The sequence below is a fragment of the Squalius cephalus genome, assembly GCF_949319135.1.
Source record: "Squalius cephalus genome assembly, chromosome: 19".
In the NCBI taxonomy this organism is placed as follows: Eukaryota; Metazoa; Chordata; class Actinopteri; order Cypriniformes; family Leuciscidae; genus Squalius; species Squalius cephalus.
In genome coordinates this window covers 29902208-29919052 of record NC_137140.1, presented here as the reverse complement: position 1 = coordinate 29919052, position 16845 = coordinate 29902208, and the positions used below count along the sequence as shown (strand labels likewise).

The following is a 16845-nucleotide window of genomic DNA, read 5'->3' as shown; positions in this document are numbered from 1 at the left end:
CAGACAGTTGTAAAGCTAACTTAATAATATCAACACAGATGAGTGTCATGGGACTGAGAGGATGGTGCCCTCATAAACATACACACACACTCATACACAACACTAACTAATTCAATCAAGCACTTTAGAGCTCAGCATTTCTCCAGCAGCGGTGGGATGATGTAACAGCTGGGATAGTGCCTACTGTGAGACTGGAGCGTTGAGATAGATTAGATAACTCTCCTTCTGCTATTAGCATGTCAAAGTAACAACTATTTACTTTAAGAAAGCTCTGTGTAGTGAAGCTCCCAAGAGTTAAGACCTTGAAAGACTGTGACTGTGGCTGTCTGCAAAGATATTCATTTTTGCTGACCAATTCACAACATGAAACCAAAACTGACTCTAGCTACTTTCTTAAAGGCATAGATCATTAAAAAAAATGAGGGGGGGGGGGGGGGGGGAGACTATATGCACCAATCATGTAATTTTTAACTCAAACCGTTATAACTCAATCTTCCGGTGTAACGACAGACTTCGCTTTGGTGACGTATGCCAATCTTTTTCAATCATTTTGTCTGCTTTAAACTGGTCCTGCACAAATATCATAAATCAATTTGCTTTGACTTTAGTACAATGATGATATAAAAGCCAATTATTTAATTTTGAAAACATGTCTTTATAATATCATGCTCCATTTCTTCATGCATACTTGAAATACATATGAAATATATACATGCATACATTTATTTTACAAAAATAGTCACTCGCAAAAAGGTTACAACATTTTGGGTTCCACGCCATCAAAAGGCTTGAAAACCCCTCGTATAAAGCTATATAATTGATCCATGCATTTCAAGTCTTCTGAAGTCATAAGATAGCTTTGTGTCGCTGGTAATCTTCCATTACCAAATCGCATTTACGCATTAAAAAAATGCAGGGGAGAGAAAGATATTTAAGACCTGAAACAGAGGGTGAGATTTTTACCAACCTAGATTTCAGTTTTTCATTATAACATTGCTATTCTATGGCTTTTTATGCTTTTTAAGTTTTTATGCTGGTGGTTTTTTTTTTTTTTTTTGGTCCTTCTTTGAGCTTGACAGCCATGGTCACTAAGAACTGAAGCTGTGAAGAAGTGAATGCCACTCGTTCTTAATGGATGATGGAGGCAGAAAACTGCACAGTGTCTGAGCAGAAGGCAAAGGGCCGTCTCGGTGTGTCCAAGGCTATTCAACCCACTGTTAAAATCCTAAATACTAGTCAAACTCTGAGTGTTCCCACAACCCCTCCTCCAAATCAGACCTGACAGACAATGTGGCCCGAAACAAAACTGGAGTGTTTCTATCGCCGGTCAGCGGTATGGGGTTTAGACAGGAATGTAGATCACTCTCTGTATTCGAGCAGAGCAGCTCTACCTGAAGTGACCCAGAGAACAATCGATTTTATAGAGCAAGAGAATAAACTGAACCTCTTTGAGAAAGAAATTGAGAGCAAATGAGAGTGTGAGAGAGAGACAGAGGTTGTCTCTTTACTAGGTTGTCTGTCTGTTAAATCTCTATAGCCAATAAAATAGAGCAGTTATTTGAGGCTCTCCTGTCTTTCTTACTTCAATATTAAAGGAGCCATACCATACATATGTTTTGACCAAAATAGTTTAGCACCTTAGTTTATATAGAGAGAGAGATGGATGGAAGAGACAAAAAGCTAAAAAAAAAAAAAAAGGTGGGGACATAATGAGGAAGACATTTCACCAGGAAGTTATGAGCTAATTTGCCAAAGGGGATTTTGCTAGTAGTTGCCATGTTGATTCATCACTCATTACAAAATCACGTGACAGACAAAAAAAACCTTCTTAATAAAATCTTCAATTTTATATTCTGCTAAAACATGCCAGAAACAGAAAGTTTGAAATAACCACAATGAACATAAAAGCAAAATAATTCTTGCATGTTTTTCTTACACATACACTTGCCATACACTTGAGTGCTTAACTATGCTGTCTGCATCTTGAGCGGGCTTCTCTCGTGTGAGAACAGTGGGTGGTACGTACCAGCAGATGAGTCCGGCAGCAACAGCAGCCCAAGTGACACAGCAAGAGTTGGATTTCTTACTTTCCTCTTCCTCCTCATCCTTCCGACAGCAGCACAGACAGCTCAGGTAGATGGCCAGACACAGCAGATTCACACCAAGCCCAGCCGCTGCTACACAGCCCAGGAAGATGAGCGACTGAAACAGAAAAAAAAGATGAGTTTCTTTGTTAAAATAACTTTTTTTTTTCCTTGTTCTTTTGAAATGAAAGAGTTTGATCTCATATGCCATTCATAACATAAAGCTCCCTTATCATCAGTCCACATATGGAAACTAAAATTCTCTGAGTTGTTCAGAAAGCGTCACTGCTATATCTGAATTATTAGTACTTTAACAATTGACCAACCGTATTTAAATGCATATTCAGTTTACAACTCTTAAAGTCAACATGAAATCCAAATTGATGTCCTGATGCATGTTTTTTTGTCTTCCTGTGGACGATTTATCTATGCATTTTTTTGTTTCACGATCCAATCAACGCCTAATGGACAAAAATCAAACCCTGTCCAACATGCTTCCTTAATCCTAATTATTTCTCTGTGGAATAAGTCATATTACACAAGTAATTTGGGTTATGAATGCTGTTGAAACTGGGAGTTGTGAAAAATATGATACACCGGTGTTTTCCCAGATGAGAAGTTTATCTATCATCTTTTTACTCCTTTAATTCATTTTATAACTGCATCATATCTATTTTAATTTCTTTTATATCCGTTTTAATGTTCATTGCTTTTATTTTGTAATTAATTATTTTCTGTAAAGCACTTTGAATTGCCATAGTGTATGAAATGTGCTATATTATAAATAAACTTGCCTTGCCTAATCAAAAAAAGATGTACTGTTGAATTTTAAGAAAAACAAAATGGGTTACGAATTTTGAAAAAAAAAAAAAAAAAAAAAATTCATGATCTAATCAACTCCTAATGGATAAAATCAATCCCCGTCCAACATCTTTTCCTCATTTCCATGTTTCAAAGTGAAGTTCGTCTGATTATGCAAGTAAAATGTGAAAATATGAAATACCCTTTTAAACTAGAGTAAACAGAGAACAAGGCTGTTGTCCTTCCTTTTGCCAAATAGAAAGGAAAACTTCAACACCCATAATGCACTGGGGCATGTTGCTGTCCAAGGCCACTCCCACCAGTCTTCTATGAATACGCTTACCAGTCAAATACGTGTGTTGCGTTAGTAGGAAATACTTCTTAGCAAACTTTTCGTCATAATGGTGTTGACTTGCATTCTCAGGTGCAAGAATTCAAAGAGTAAATGTTTAACGGGAGTGAGTTACTTTCGGTTTCCAGGAAGGATCCAGCGCATTGTAGGCGGTGGCTAAAGGCTGCAAAGTATCGTAAATGTAGAACGGCGCAATGGATAAACTTAAAAACCTCTGAGTTCGTAATCAACAGTTCAAACTGGATGACCATGAACAGTGTTTTAGGCAAAACAGAGGGTAAAAACTGAAAGAAACTGCCAGTAAATTTTGAATTTCTCAGTTTAGGTAATAGGGAGAATGAGTCAACAATGTTCATGATGATATGCTACCAACTCTGTAACAATACAAAGCGGGTTGCAGAATATGGACCTTTAAAAACATTAATAATAAACAGAATCCTAATACAATCTTTATACACAGTACAAACATGAAAATCTCAGATGCAGCCATTAAAGTTTGCTATATTTAAAGCTCCCATGTGTACTACCTGTGACCTTGTCTGCTAATGCAAGTTTCTCATTAATGTCGAATGAAGTCACGACCTCCTGAGATGTTTTCCGAACACAGACAATGCATCGCACTGATAACGCAGAGGTCTTTTCTGGTGGCAACACACTGTCATCTAACTTAAAGTTCCAGTTGATAGATCCGGAGCTATTTTAGTCCCACAGCCTTTAATGGGGGCACAAGGTAGCGTGTTGCTCCGCCAATGCTTAGTACACACCACCGTTAAAGGAGCATGATCTCATTTTTGGCACTGAAAATGGTCTTAACTTGGTTGAAAACATTCACCCAGACAGGAATCTATAGATTTTAAGCAGTGACTGGGGATAAATATGACAACTGATGGGGCAGTACAATTATTAAACAAAAGGCACACTCATATACACACACACCATGTCGTTTCCCATCCTCCTCTCGGCTCTGAAGGGGATGGAGAAAGTAGGACAGCTATAGCAAGCAGCCCCAGAGTCTGTATTTGCTGCATCACCATCCCTGTGTCTTGCATTGTCTGTCTCTTTCGGTTACATTCAACACTGTCTCTTTCATCCTCTGGGTGGTGGGACATCCTAAGCCATCTGCTTCACTCCCATATTATGCTGAGACTAATAAGTTAACCAATCTACCCACAACAGCAGTAGCTGTATTCCTCCACTGTGTGAGAGAAACTAGTCAGAAATCACAACAGACAAGATAAAGAATTAGGTTATACAATATAATTTCATTTCATATTATGTAAGGACTGTAAATATTATAACTAATGGTTCGACCAACAGTCTATCAATGGGCAACTTTATCCATCTTGACCCGTCCCATCCAGTACTCTATTAGCATCGGCCATTGAAAAACCCATAATGATCATAAAGGTGCATTCACCCCATGTCAAAATTCTCATAACTACAACATTACGACTTGTAAAAAGAGTTAACGTCCTCATTAGAACTTTTAATTACAACTTGTAAACTTTGATTTGTCTGAGAGCACCGCTGAGGCATCACCTGAAAAAACTCAAAATGGCAGCGACTTCAGCAGTGAAACGTAGTTAAGCAGTAAGTTCATAATTTTTCTGTTTAATAATAACTTGACAGTTGACTATTTATAATGTTTTAATAATACAAGAGTAATCTGAAAATAAACAAAAGACCTACAATGTCTATTGATTACCTACTCAAACTACACCAATTAATTGAGACGTTAAGAGTGTAATTAATAGTGTTGCCATCAAAACATGCATGCCGCTAAATGAACAATTAGTAATTACGAATTAGCAAATGAGACCTAAAAAAAAAAAAAAAAAAAAAAAAATCAGGAAAAATTAAATAAAAATTATTTTGTTCTATATTCACAATTTATCAGTTGGCCAATATACACTAACGTTCAAAAGTTTAGGGTCAGTACGTATCATTCAGAAGGATGCTTTAAACTGACCAAGAGTGACAGTAAAGACTTTTACATTGTTACAATTTTTTATTTTTTTCTTCTGAAGGATCATGTGACACTGAAGACTGAAGGAATGGATGCTGAAAACTCAGCTTTGCCATCATAGGAATTATTAGTGTTATTTTACATTGTAACAATATCAAACAAATTATTTTTGATCAAATAAATGCAGCCTTAGTGAGCATAAGAGTAAAACAATCACATTTTGACTGGTCCTGTAGTAGACCACTAATCACAAGCATCAATATGCATCTATTAAATGTCAGATATTTAAGCAAAATGCAGGATGAAACCCAGTGTCTCATTTCAGCCACATTGTCTGGAAAAGATGAGTCTGTGTAAACCCCCTCCTCCACCTTTGTGGATGGTGAATTCCCCATCAGGCCTTTGTGAAGGGTAAATAGGGGTTGATGAAGGTACTGTGATGAGGAAATGGGGGGAGGATGTACACAGGCTGCCACAGGGGGGTCTTATAGGAGGGGATGGGGTACATTTTAGGGAATGAGTGTGTGTTTTCATTCTCACTGAAGAGTGGGGATTTGAGTGTGTGTGTGTGTGTGTGTGTGTGTGTGTGTGTGTGTGTGTGTGTGTGTGTGTGTGTGTGTGTGTGTGTGTGTAAATCAGCAAGGGAAGCAGTTGGTGTGGAAACAAGGGGAGAAAGACTGGCATTATGTTTACTGCTTTTGGCCAGAGACGAAAAAAAAAAAAAAACATAAATAAACATCACCATGGCAACCTCCAGGTCCTCTCTGCCCTTGTAGTTAAGTCCTGGGACAAAGTGAAAAGAGGAATTATCATAGACTATTTTAATGAAGCAGCGTGTGACTACATGACTGGAATTACCCAGACTAAATCCTGTGATCTTCGTGAACTACGAGAAACTTGTTTTGTCTGACAGGGAAAAGCCTAAGAGATTAATGATGTATAAGCAAAATCTTATGGCAACATTAACAGCATACATACACCATAATAGGTACTTTGGCAGAAAATTCAAAAACAATATGTTTAATTAGTTCAGATAAAGTATATTATATTTCAGATATAGATAGATCATTAACCATAGAATCATGTGACACTGAAGACTGGAGTAATGACTGCTGTGCCAATTTAGGAATAAATTAGGCTAGTACATTACAAATCCATTAAAACTGTAAAAATATTTCACAATATTACTGCTTTTATATATATTTTTTTATTTTACATCAAATAAATACAGTCTCGATGAGCATAAGAGATAGGCTATGTGTATTTGTATATAGCAGTGAATTAAATACTGTTATTTTATTCTTACTGAAGCTCGATGGATGCAGACCAAAAGATAAAATTAGTCATAACAAATGATTATGTCTGGCATGAGTGCAAAAACAGCTTCACATTAGATTAAATCAATACAATAAAACAAATATTATAAAAATGGAGAGTTCTTCCTCATCTTGGCTTGACTGATACACGTCCTGCTCTATATTTTTACATTATTGCCTGTTTAAATAAAGCAGTCCTGCCACTATTGCCAAGACAATATATCTAGCATAGTGCAATAAGATACTGTTAGACACGTCTCCCTCCCCTGTTGCATTTATCCGTGACATACCTTTGATATACACTACACATAGTCTATGCCCTACACAAGATATACAGGTAAAGAAATGGAAAACTGAAGCCCACAAAATGATGCAGAGAGTGTAAACAAGAAGGATAAGAAGTGGAGAGAAAAATATTGCATGTGTTTGTGCAAGAGAGAGACAGAGAAGGAAGATAAATCATGCAATAAAGATTCAGAGCCATTATTATGAATACAATGAATCGCTTCAGAATACATTTGGAAAACGCATAAACAACACCCGTGCCTTGTTGCAGCCTTATCTGGTCTTACCAATGTTTTCTCTGTCACAAACACACACTCGCACAGCAAAAGTGAGTGTGTAATTACAATAGTCAAACAAATACAATGTGCACGCACACACAAAGAGTGTGCATTAATACCAGGCAGACATGAATAATGGAACACCTGCATTATCCTCTATGGAAATAGAGGCAAAGAGGAATTATTTACACACTCCCACACTTCTTCACCAAGTCATTTCCACCCACCCAAATTCCCTTGTCATTCAAACACACAAACAGACGGGACACAACAAGTCAAGACTGAGAGCTGTTTTTCAATTAGCTGCCCCTGATGCTTACAAATGTCCACAGGATCACAGCACAGGGTTCCCACACCTTTTCACCAATGAATTCCCAATGGCACTTCTCTCCGTTTGTGATAGCTGGATAAAGTATTTTTTTAAGATTGCACTCACTTTCTAGCCAATATTTTAGGGCTGAGTAAAAATATATAAATATGCGTGTGAATTTTCATGATTTTAAAATTCCCTGATATTCCCTGACTGTGGGAACTCCCCCCTCAAAAAGTTCCCCTATGCTATGTTCCTAATTTTGTTTTGGAGGTCTCCTACAATAGGCTCACATGCATCCAAGGTCAAACACACTTTACTTTTCTCATAATATAGCCCATATAATAAAATAATAATTTGTTACATTTATATAGCGCTTTTCTAAGTTCTCAAAGCGCTTTTACATATGGAAGGGGAGAATCTCCTCAACCACCACCAACATGCAGCATCCACCTGGATGATGCGACAGCAGCCATACTGCGCCAGAATGCCCACCACACACCAGCTTATTGGTGGAGAGGAGACAGTGATGAAGTCAATCAGTATGGGGATGATTAGGAGGCCATGATGGATAGAGGCCAATGGGCAAATTTGGCCAGGATGCCGGGGTTACACCCCTACTCTTTTTCGAAGGACATCCTGGGATTTTTAAAGACCACAGAGAGTCAAGACCTCTGTTTAACGTCTCATCCGAAGGACAGTGCTCTTTGACAGTATAGTGTCCCCATCACTATACTAGGGCGTTAGGACCCACACAGACCACAGGGTGAGCGCCCCCTACTGGCCTTACTAAAACCTCTTTCAGCAGCAACCTGTTTTTTCTCAGGAGGTCTCCCATCCAGGTACTAACCAGGCTCAGCCCTGCTTAGCTTCAGTGGGCAACCAGTCTTGGGCTACAGGGTGATATGTCTGCTGGAATATACATTGCAGCATCATATCAGTGCCTGAAACAGTTCGATAAAGGATTCGGTCTCTCTAAGTCCCTGCTTTCTCAGAGCCTATACTCTGCTCTGATTGGTCAGATGGCAAGTCTGTTGTGGCTGGTCTACCACTTACAGCACATGTCGGAAACGTCCATTACCATATCTGTATTACAGATCTGGATCTTCCTCAGCACTTGTATTCACAGTGACACGAAGAGTAACAATGGTATCGTTTTTACTGTATAAATTCGAGCCCGAGTCCTCAATGCAGGCAAAGTGGATTTGCAGCGTCTTTTTAGCCCCTTTCAGACAGCGCGATGATCCCGGCAAATTGCCGGCAAATTGCCAGAACGCCTTCTGTGTGAACGCAAACATGACCCGGGATTGATGCCGGGTTGGTGACCTAGTAACACTGCCGTGTTCAGTCCCGGAACGCGCGCTGTGTGAACAAAAGCCGTAATAATGCCGTGTCGTAGTGATGACGCTGAAGCCGGGATCGTTCGCCAGATAGTGAAACGGTACGTAATGTATGTAATAAGTTTATGATCGAATCAGAGAAAAAAAATGCACAAGCGATGAATCATAAGCAAACTTAAGACGCTGCTGAGACATTACAAGTCACATCGATGTCACGTGTCTTTACGGGATTTTTACGGGTTGTGTGTGAACGCACTCTCTGATTCCGGAAAATCACTGGCAGTGTGAATGAACCAAAATCAAACGAACCCGGGTTACTTTATCCATGTATTTTCTGGAATCTCTGTGTGAAAGGGGCTTTTGACATATTGTCAACATGAACTAAACTCTTCCAGGCCTCGGCTACAACTAGAGCTTAAGGGCGGGTCAAAGTAGACATTGTTCGCAGACAGCCAATGAAAACTGGATGGCATTATGTAAATTTGTTACAAACCTACGGAGGTTACTGACGACTCGTTTCAGACAGTTCAGAATTGGATCTTACTTTTAAGAGACAAAAATTTATAAAAATGTATCGTGCACTTTGAACTTCGAAATTTTGCTGCTCGTTTACATTCACGAACAGCTATATTACATGAAAGGTAACATCTGAAAAAGCATAATATGGGCACTTTAAAGTCAACATGATTTGGAAAACAAATTTTCACTCATTTACTTTCTCAAAAAAATGTCCAAAAGTTTGATCAAATTGTAAAAAACGAATAACCTTTTACTTTTCAACCAGCTCGACTTTACATGTTGAAATCAAGTCCCGCCCACGTTTTATTTTTTTACTGAACTTCCTGTGTCACTCAGAAATACATCAGATTATACATGGAAAAATGGGTTTCGAATGGCGTTTCATGTTGACTCTGAGCGAGGTCTGACAATGAGCCCCCTCAGAAAGCGGCATGCTTTTCTGTGCTTGTTAAGACTTTGAATGTAAATAAGGGAAATGTTGCTGACAGGTCTTCCATAACGTTGTTATATGTTTCTGCTTTGCTGTGGTTAAAAAGCAACCACCCTGCCTCATCCACTTTTTGTTTTTCCTTTACTTTTATCATTTCATTTCTGTAGTCCATCTTATAGCATCCATAAGGCACATAGAAAGACGTCTGGGAGAGAGAAAGAGGACAGGCGAGAGAAGCACGGGTGGGGAGAAAAGGGGGAAAATGATGGGGGAAGAAGAAAGGGCAGTAAAGAGATGGGGAAACGCAAAAGTAGGGAGCTGGGAAGGAGGGTGGAGAAGATAGTGTGAAAGAAAAAAATGGGAAGGACACAAGGGAGGGATAAAAGGGGTTCAAACAGAGGATTATGGGAATAAAGTGGCATGGAATATCCACAAAAGAGAACAAAGGACACAACGCAGCCCATGTGAATGCAATTTCACATCCTCACTCACAACCACCCACCGCCCCTCGGTCAAAAACACTGCTGTCTTTCTCCTGGAATGAAGTGCTCAGCATCTCTCTCGTTCGATATAATAAAGTTTAATTGAAGCCTAAAGGAAATGACTGCTGAAACACAGCTCATTCAGAATGTGATGACAGTGTCATATACTATATGAACATTCAGCATCCTTTCTCACAGGACTGTATAGCAGTTGACCCTTAATGTGTCCATATGCTGTCTTAAGTCTACTGTCCTTTTTTATCAATTTAACGAATCCTTGCTGAATAAAAGTATTTCTTTCAACACAATCTTACTGACCCCAAACTTAACTAATAGCATAATGCTTGTATATGCTTATAAAAGTTATTTTATCATCAAACCTGAAACATAATACAAACAAACAGCAGTTTTCTCTATCTCAAATGCAATACGGTCAAAATCTGGAATGCATTTGGCTTTTTTGCCTGCTTGGAAACGGATAGAGTGGATCCAATTTTAAAATTATTTAGGCACATTAACATCAACCACACCAGTTCTCAGGCACAATAAGTTGTTTTCATGTACAAATACTTTTCATACCTTTCATACCTTTCATCACAAACAGACCTGGGTTATTTCAGTTCAGTGATTCGGTAAAGTGCTCCGTCATGTTCTTTAGCTTGTTTGCATAGAGTGTCCACTACATTCAGAGACCGATTTTCCCTTGGGGTCACTGACATACAGCTCAACCTGAGCATAGCTGGCTACAGGCCTGGATAAAACACTCTTTTCAAATGCCAATCACACCGTCTCCATGAATAGGCAGGCTGTAAAACTGGACGTAAATGAGCTTCCACAGACAAAGCCTTTAAGCTTCGAGGAACAAACAGGGCAGATTCAAGTAGTTTCCTGCCTGAGGGGAGATATATATTGAGGCAAACAAGAGTCAAAAAATACTGGAGATTGAGACCTTTAAACAGAATAGACAGAATATTTTCAATTGGAGGAAATGGATGACTGATCCCAGGGTCAGGTTTAGGGAAAGTGGCCAACAAGACAGGTATAAGTAAGAATGTAAACAAAGCTGCTCCGACATAATATGTGCTCAAATATGTGTTGCTTCTCTGAGAAAGATAGATGAGCCCAACAGGTTAAGGAGACTTGAGACTTGTAATAAACCAGTATACTGTAGCCTATCTATACTAGCAGCATCAGTGACCATGCACACTAACTATAAGAAACACAGGCTGAATCCCAATTCCCATACGATGTGTCCAAATTATAGAATGAAAGATTAGCATTAGTGTGTCTCTACATAGCACGTTAAGAATAGCGTGTGAAAGATGGCCAGATTGTGTACTATTTCCAGTGGATTTTTCAAAGTGTGCATCCGTGCAACAGATCAATAAATAAAAACTTTTCTTGAGCAACAAATCAGCATATTAGAATAATTTCTGAAGGACCATGCGCCACTGAAGACTGGAGTAATGATGCTGAAAATTCAGTTTTGCCATCACTGGAATACATTACATTTTAAAATATATTGAAATAGAAGACAGTTGTTTTAAATTGTAATAATATTTCACAATATTACTGTTTTACGGTATTTTTGATCAAATAAATGCAGCCCTGGTGAGCAAAAGATACCTTTCAAAAACATGTAAACTCTCTGTCTACTTTTAAAGCTAATCTGCAAATCAGATTTTTTTTTTTTTTTTTTTTGCTAAACATGCAGTCATGTGGAGCAATTTTTTTTTTTTATTCCACAGTGGGTGTGGCTACCCAACTCTCCAGAAAGAGAAACCAAGATATCTCATCACCTGTAACTTGTTGTGACTAGTTAGGAAAAACACTCAAGCCGCATTCACACTGACAGTGCAAGAGGTTGCCAAGCTTTCAAACTGTTCAACTTGGATCTCCAACGGTCAACGCCACTCATATTGCTGAAAATCTCCAACTTTCATGAAAAAAACATGTCTCTCCAAAACGTTATCAGTCTGAACAGCCCTTCAGATTTACACACTTTTAGAAAAAGATTCAGTGGTGTAGAATGAATTAGAATTATGCCAAAAAAGGTTCTAATTCAGGGGAAATGTCTTAAATGATTGCATAATACTTTAATCTTTAATGGGTTATTTCAAAAATTAATTTAAACTAAATTAATTAAATGATGTTGGGAACCCCTAAATTATATATATATATATATATATAAAGCGCCTGGCAGAACCCATTGATGTTTCAGAAAGCTTTTTAGTATCACAATAAAACACTGCCAAAAGTTTGAGACAGTTCTATGATGAAGTATCGAGATCGGTACATTATTATCGGTGTATTAAAGAAATGTCTTAACACTGGTGTAGTATTAGTCATTGCCAGTGCAAAATGTACTTGGTAAAAGTATTCAAATTGGGATTCATCCATATTTTGTGGAGCTAAGCGGTGGATGTGCTTTCTGTGGAAGTTCTGAGCCAAACTTCAGCTATGTGGTCACAGCAGGTGGAGAACAGCTGTGAGGAGCTGTGTGGACCATCTGCTGGGAGCTGGGAGAGAACTAGACTCGTTGAAGAGCGACACATCAACCGATTGATCAGAAATCTAAAATTTTACAGTTTTATGCTCTTTGAGGTACAGAATTACATATTTGACATGATAAAATTGAGTAATATGCCTCAGGGAAAGTCAGTGTATTATGTGTTAAAACCATTAAACAAGCCATTAAACATCAATGAAAAAAATATGTACGCTAATGTAATCTCCAGGTGATTTCCAAGATCTCAGTGAAAGCAAAACTGCAAATAGTTTCAGTGAACAATATACCAGCATATTTGAGAAGATTCCAGTGTTGTGTAAAGGCAAGGCCATGAGGGGCCTGGATGACTTGGGTTTTATAGTAGGCAAGCTTTTAGGAAGGTCCACAACGGAGCAGTCAACCTCACTCGATTCTGTCCTCATCTTTCCTACACTGCTTTTGAAAGGGAGTAGGGGGTCTGGGGGGCAACCTCGGGGGGCTTTTCCAACACAGTGCGCTCGGATGAACCTCCCCACCCTCACAGCTGGGACATCATTAACTCTGAGCGGAGCAGGTTATGAGCTTTGGGCGAATAAAGAAAAAGGAAGGAAACACAGAGAGGAAGAAAGAAAGATGATAGGACACTGCAGAATACTGTTACATACACCAATGTTACAAATTTTGAGGTTAGACAGATTTTATTTTTTTGAAAAAAATATCAGTTTCCACAAAAATATTAAGCAGCACAACCATTTCCACCTGTAATGATAATAAGAAGTCTTTCTTGAGCAGCAATCAGCACATGTGACACTGAAGACTGGAGTAACGATGATGAAAATTCAGAGTTTGCCATTATAAGAACAAATTACATTTTAACATATATTAAAATGGAAAAAATTTTTAAATTGTATTTAAGGCTGGGCGATATGATCAAAATCTTACATAACGATATGAGTAACTTTGTATCACGATAACAATAGGCCTATATAGCCTATATCACATTCACAATATAGTTATTTTTGCTTTAAATAAGGTTTTTATGATATCAACATTTTATCAATTTCAATATCAGAAAAAACGAATAGCCGAATTAAAGAAAGAAACCTCAAGCTTACTGAAGACAAGTAAACAGTCAGTGATTAAAGGGGTGGTATAATGCCCTTTTCACAAGATGTAAAAAGTCTTTTGTAGAGTTTGTATGTGAAGTTTTAGCTCAAAATACCCACCAGATATTTTTATATAGCATGTTAAAGTCGTCACTTTTTGAGGGTGAGCAAAAAAAGCACCGTTTTTGTGTCTGTCCCTTTAAATGCAAATGAGCTGCTGCTCCCAGCTCAGGGGGCGGAGCTTCAAGAGCTTGTGTCCTTTTATCTCACACAGACATGCACTGAAAATTTCTAAAACTTTTAGCCTTTATGTTCAAACCGGAGTCAGAAAGATGGAGAGACTCAAGAAGAGACAACATGTAGACAACATTTCTGAATGGTTAGGTGATGAATTTATGTAGCTTATGTGTAGTTATCCTCTAGTCACTGATTAGCATATTCTGTGTTGTTAATCTACAAATCGCATTCCCAGAGGCGGGTTTATGTAAATTTTAGGGTTAGTGATGTCACTAACCTGGGAGGAATGTTGTGTAGTCCCTACCAGCCATTTGTTGTAGTACTTAAAAAGCAATTTCTTTAAAAGAAAATATCTCCCATTGCTTTGAACTTTGAGCGTTGTAACTTGGCAGATGTTGTTTATGCTCAAACAGAAACATTACACACTAAGGTTAGAAAAGTGAAATAAATCAATCACCCCATTAAATGAGAACAAATATACTAATTACAAGCAATAGGACAAAACTACAATAGAGCAAAGACACAAATTAAATCGACCTACAGTACCAATTCATACATTTTTTAAAGTAGCCTAATTAAATGTACAAAAAACACTGCATAGTCTTTACTGTGTAAAATAAAAGAGAGTTTGTCTTTTGTTGTTTGATTAACATTAAAAGCACAGTATGTATATTAGGCTGCTGTCACTTTAAAACTGAATACACTGATCTAATACACTTTCAACTGTTTACGTTCACTTAAGACATAAAATACTTTATGAGGATACTTGCAAAGATGGGTATTTTGACACAAAAGTATGTGTATTTGACAGTTCAAGCCGATACGGAGGCAAAAAGAACTCGGAGCATATATAGAAATGAGCTTTCTTTCGCTGCTTATTGCACTTCAATGGTTTAAAATCACTTGTTTTTGAACAGCAATGCTTAAAAACGCATGCATGCAAGTGATAAGCTTTCGCGATGCCACAGCACAGCAATGTCACGTAAGCGAGTATAACATTATAGAGATAGTCCAAAGTCTCTACCAGTTGGCAAGTTTCTAGTTAATCGTGTCTACCGGTATATCGTCCACCCCTATTTGTACTAATATTTGAAAATATTATGGTTCTTACTGTATTTTTAATCGAATCCTGTAAATGTATCCCTCGTGAGCATAAGAGACTTCTTTCAAAACATCTTACTGATCCCAAACTTTTGAACAGTAGCGTACTTTATTGCAACTTTAAGTGATGAACTTAACTTGGAGGAATGTAAAACTGCAGTCTAAATGTAAACAGAACTGCCAGTCTCTTATGTGATTAATAAAAATCAATAAAAAAATATTGGGGGGAAAAAAAACTCAATGCTTTTTGCAGAATAACTTTAGCAGCTGTAGTAAACCCTCTTCAATTTATTATGAACAAAGATACTGAAATAAAAAGACTATTTATTTATTATAGTTAATGATCATGCAGTGAATAATTAAAATATTAAAATTTATATTTCATTAAATTAATTGAGAAATATTTAAAGGTTGGCAATGGATTCATTTAATTTGCAAAAATGTACAGTAACTTTCTTTCAAAACTGAAGACAATGCTCCATCCGAAGTGCCATAAAGACCTGACAGGAGGCATACTATAGGTGATGGATTACAAAACTGATGAAACTGATGCAAGGATTACAAAACTGATGAAACAGCCTGACTCTGAGCTGTTTGGGAAATGAAAATGCCATGCAATACATGCACGCTTCAATGCACTGACATTAAAATGTTCATTATTAAAATGCTCATACTATAGTAATAAAAATTAATACCTAACTTTAAAATGAAGTATTTCACAAACAGCCATACATCTCAGTAAGAGACTGATGTAACAGTGTGTTGACTATGAGTGGGCTTGGAGAATATATTCCATTATGTGTACAATAACACTATTCACCGAGACCCCCGTGTCCTTACTAACATTTCTGACCCAAATTCCAAAAGCTGACAATCATCTTTTCTCTCAACTTGGCCACACCACTATCATTAATCTAACAATATTTGCAGGAAATATTCTCTTGCTAGCTACTATGTGCATCAGTACAATTACGGACAAGATGCCATGGCATTAGTTGCTTATTTGCATTGCAAAGGACCACTGAGCTCTTGACTTACCACCACATGTCAAACATAAACTAAATATTTCTGTTCTTCACTAGCTAAGCAAACTGTGGATCCCTGATCGGCCGGATTTGGTTAAAGTGCTCACGGCTTTAAAATCCTTTTTGGGATTTTTTAGCTTTTTTCTGAGAAAATCTTTGTGGTTTTAAGAAACCTGGCCCACCCAGAATCGACTGCAGAAAACACTTAAAAGGGTGCTGCTGACATAACCAGACCAGGAAGAAAAAATTTTAAAAAGACTGCTGATAAATCAAGAGCACAGCTTTTATCTCATCTTACATCTAAAATTGAAGTGAAGTGCCATGGTTCAGGCCTGAAGTGATAAAACAGAGCCTAAGGGGAGACCATAAATAAGGACTATCAGCAAACAAAATACACCAAAGTCAAGGCTTGAGCAAGAAATATTGCCCAAACATCAGAATGGTTGGAAAAAGGGCAAATGTGAGTGTTAAGCCTGAATAGAACTGACCGTTTAGAAAAATGATGGCCTCTACATGTACCTCAGATTGCCCCATAACCCTTTTTCTTTTCTTTTTTTTTTTTTACTTGAAATTGAAAAACAGAACAAAAATATTGATGATTCATCTGGCATGACATGTTTTTGTCCAATCAAATGGCCTATAAAATATTTCTGAACTGAAATATTGACCGCCCCTTCTCAAAGTAATGATCAACATGAGCACAGGGGAAATTCCAAATATATTTA

General features: G+C 37.7%; 1 protein-coding gene across 6 annotated transcripts in view; it reads right to left on the bottom strand.

Moving 5' to 3' along the window:
* The window catches only part of ttyh2 (tweety family member 2), a 53087-nt gene that overhangs the window by 30311 nt on the left and 5931 nt on the right, over positions 1 to 16845 (bottom strand). For all 6 annotated transcript variants that reach the window (XM_079851444.1, XM_079851446.1, XM_079851448.1 and 3 more), the window contains exon 2: positions 2027 to 2202. In XM_079851444.1, the coding sequence (XP_079707570.1) occupies positions 2027 to 2202 (176 nt within the window). The remainder of the gene's footprint in view (positions 1 to 2026; positions 2203 to 16845) is intronic.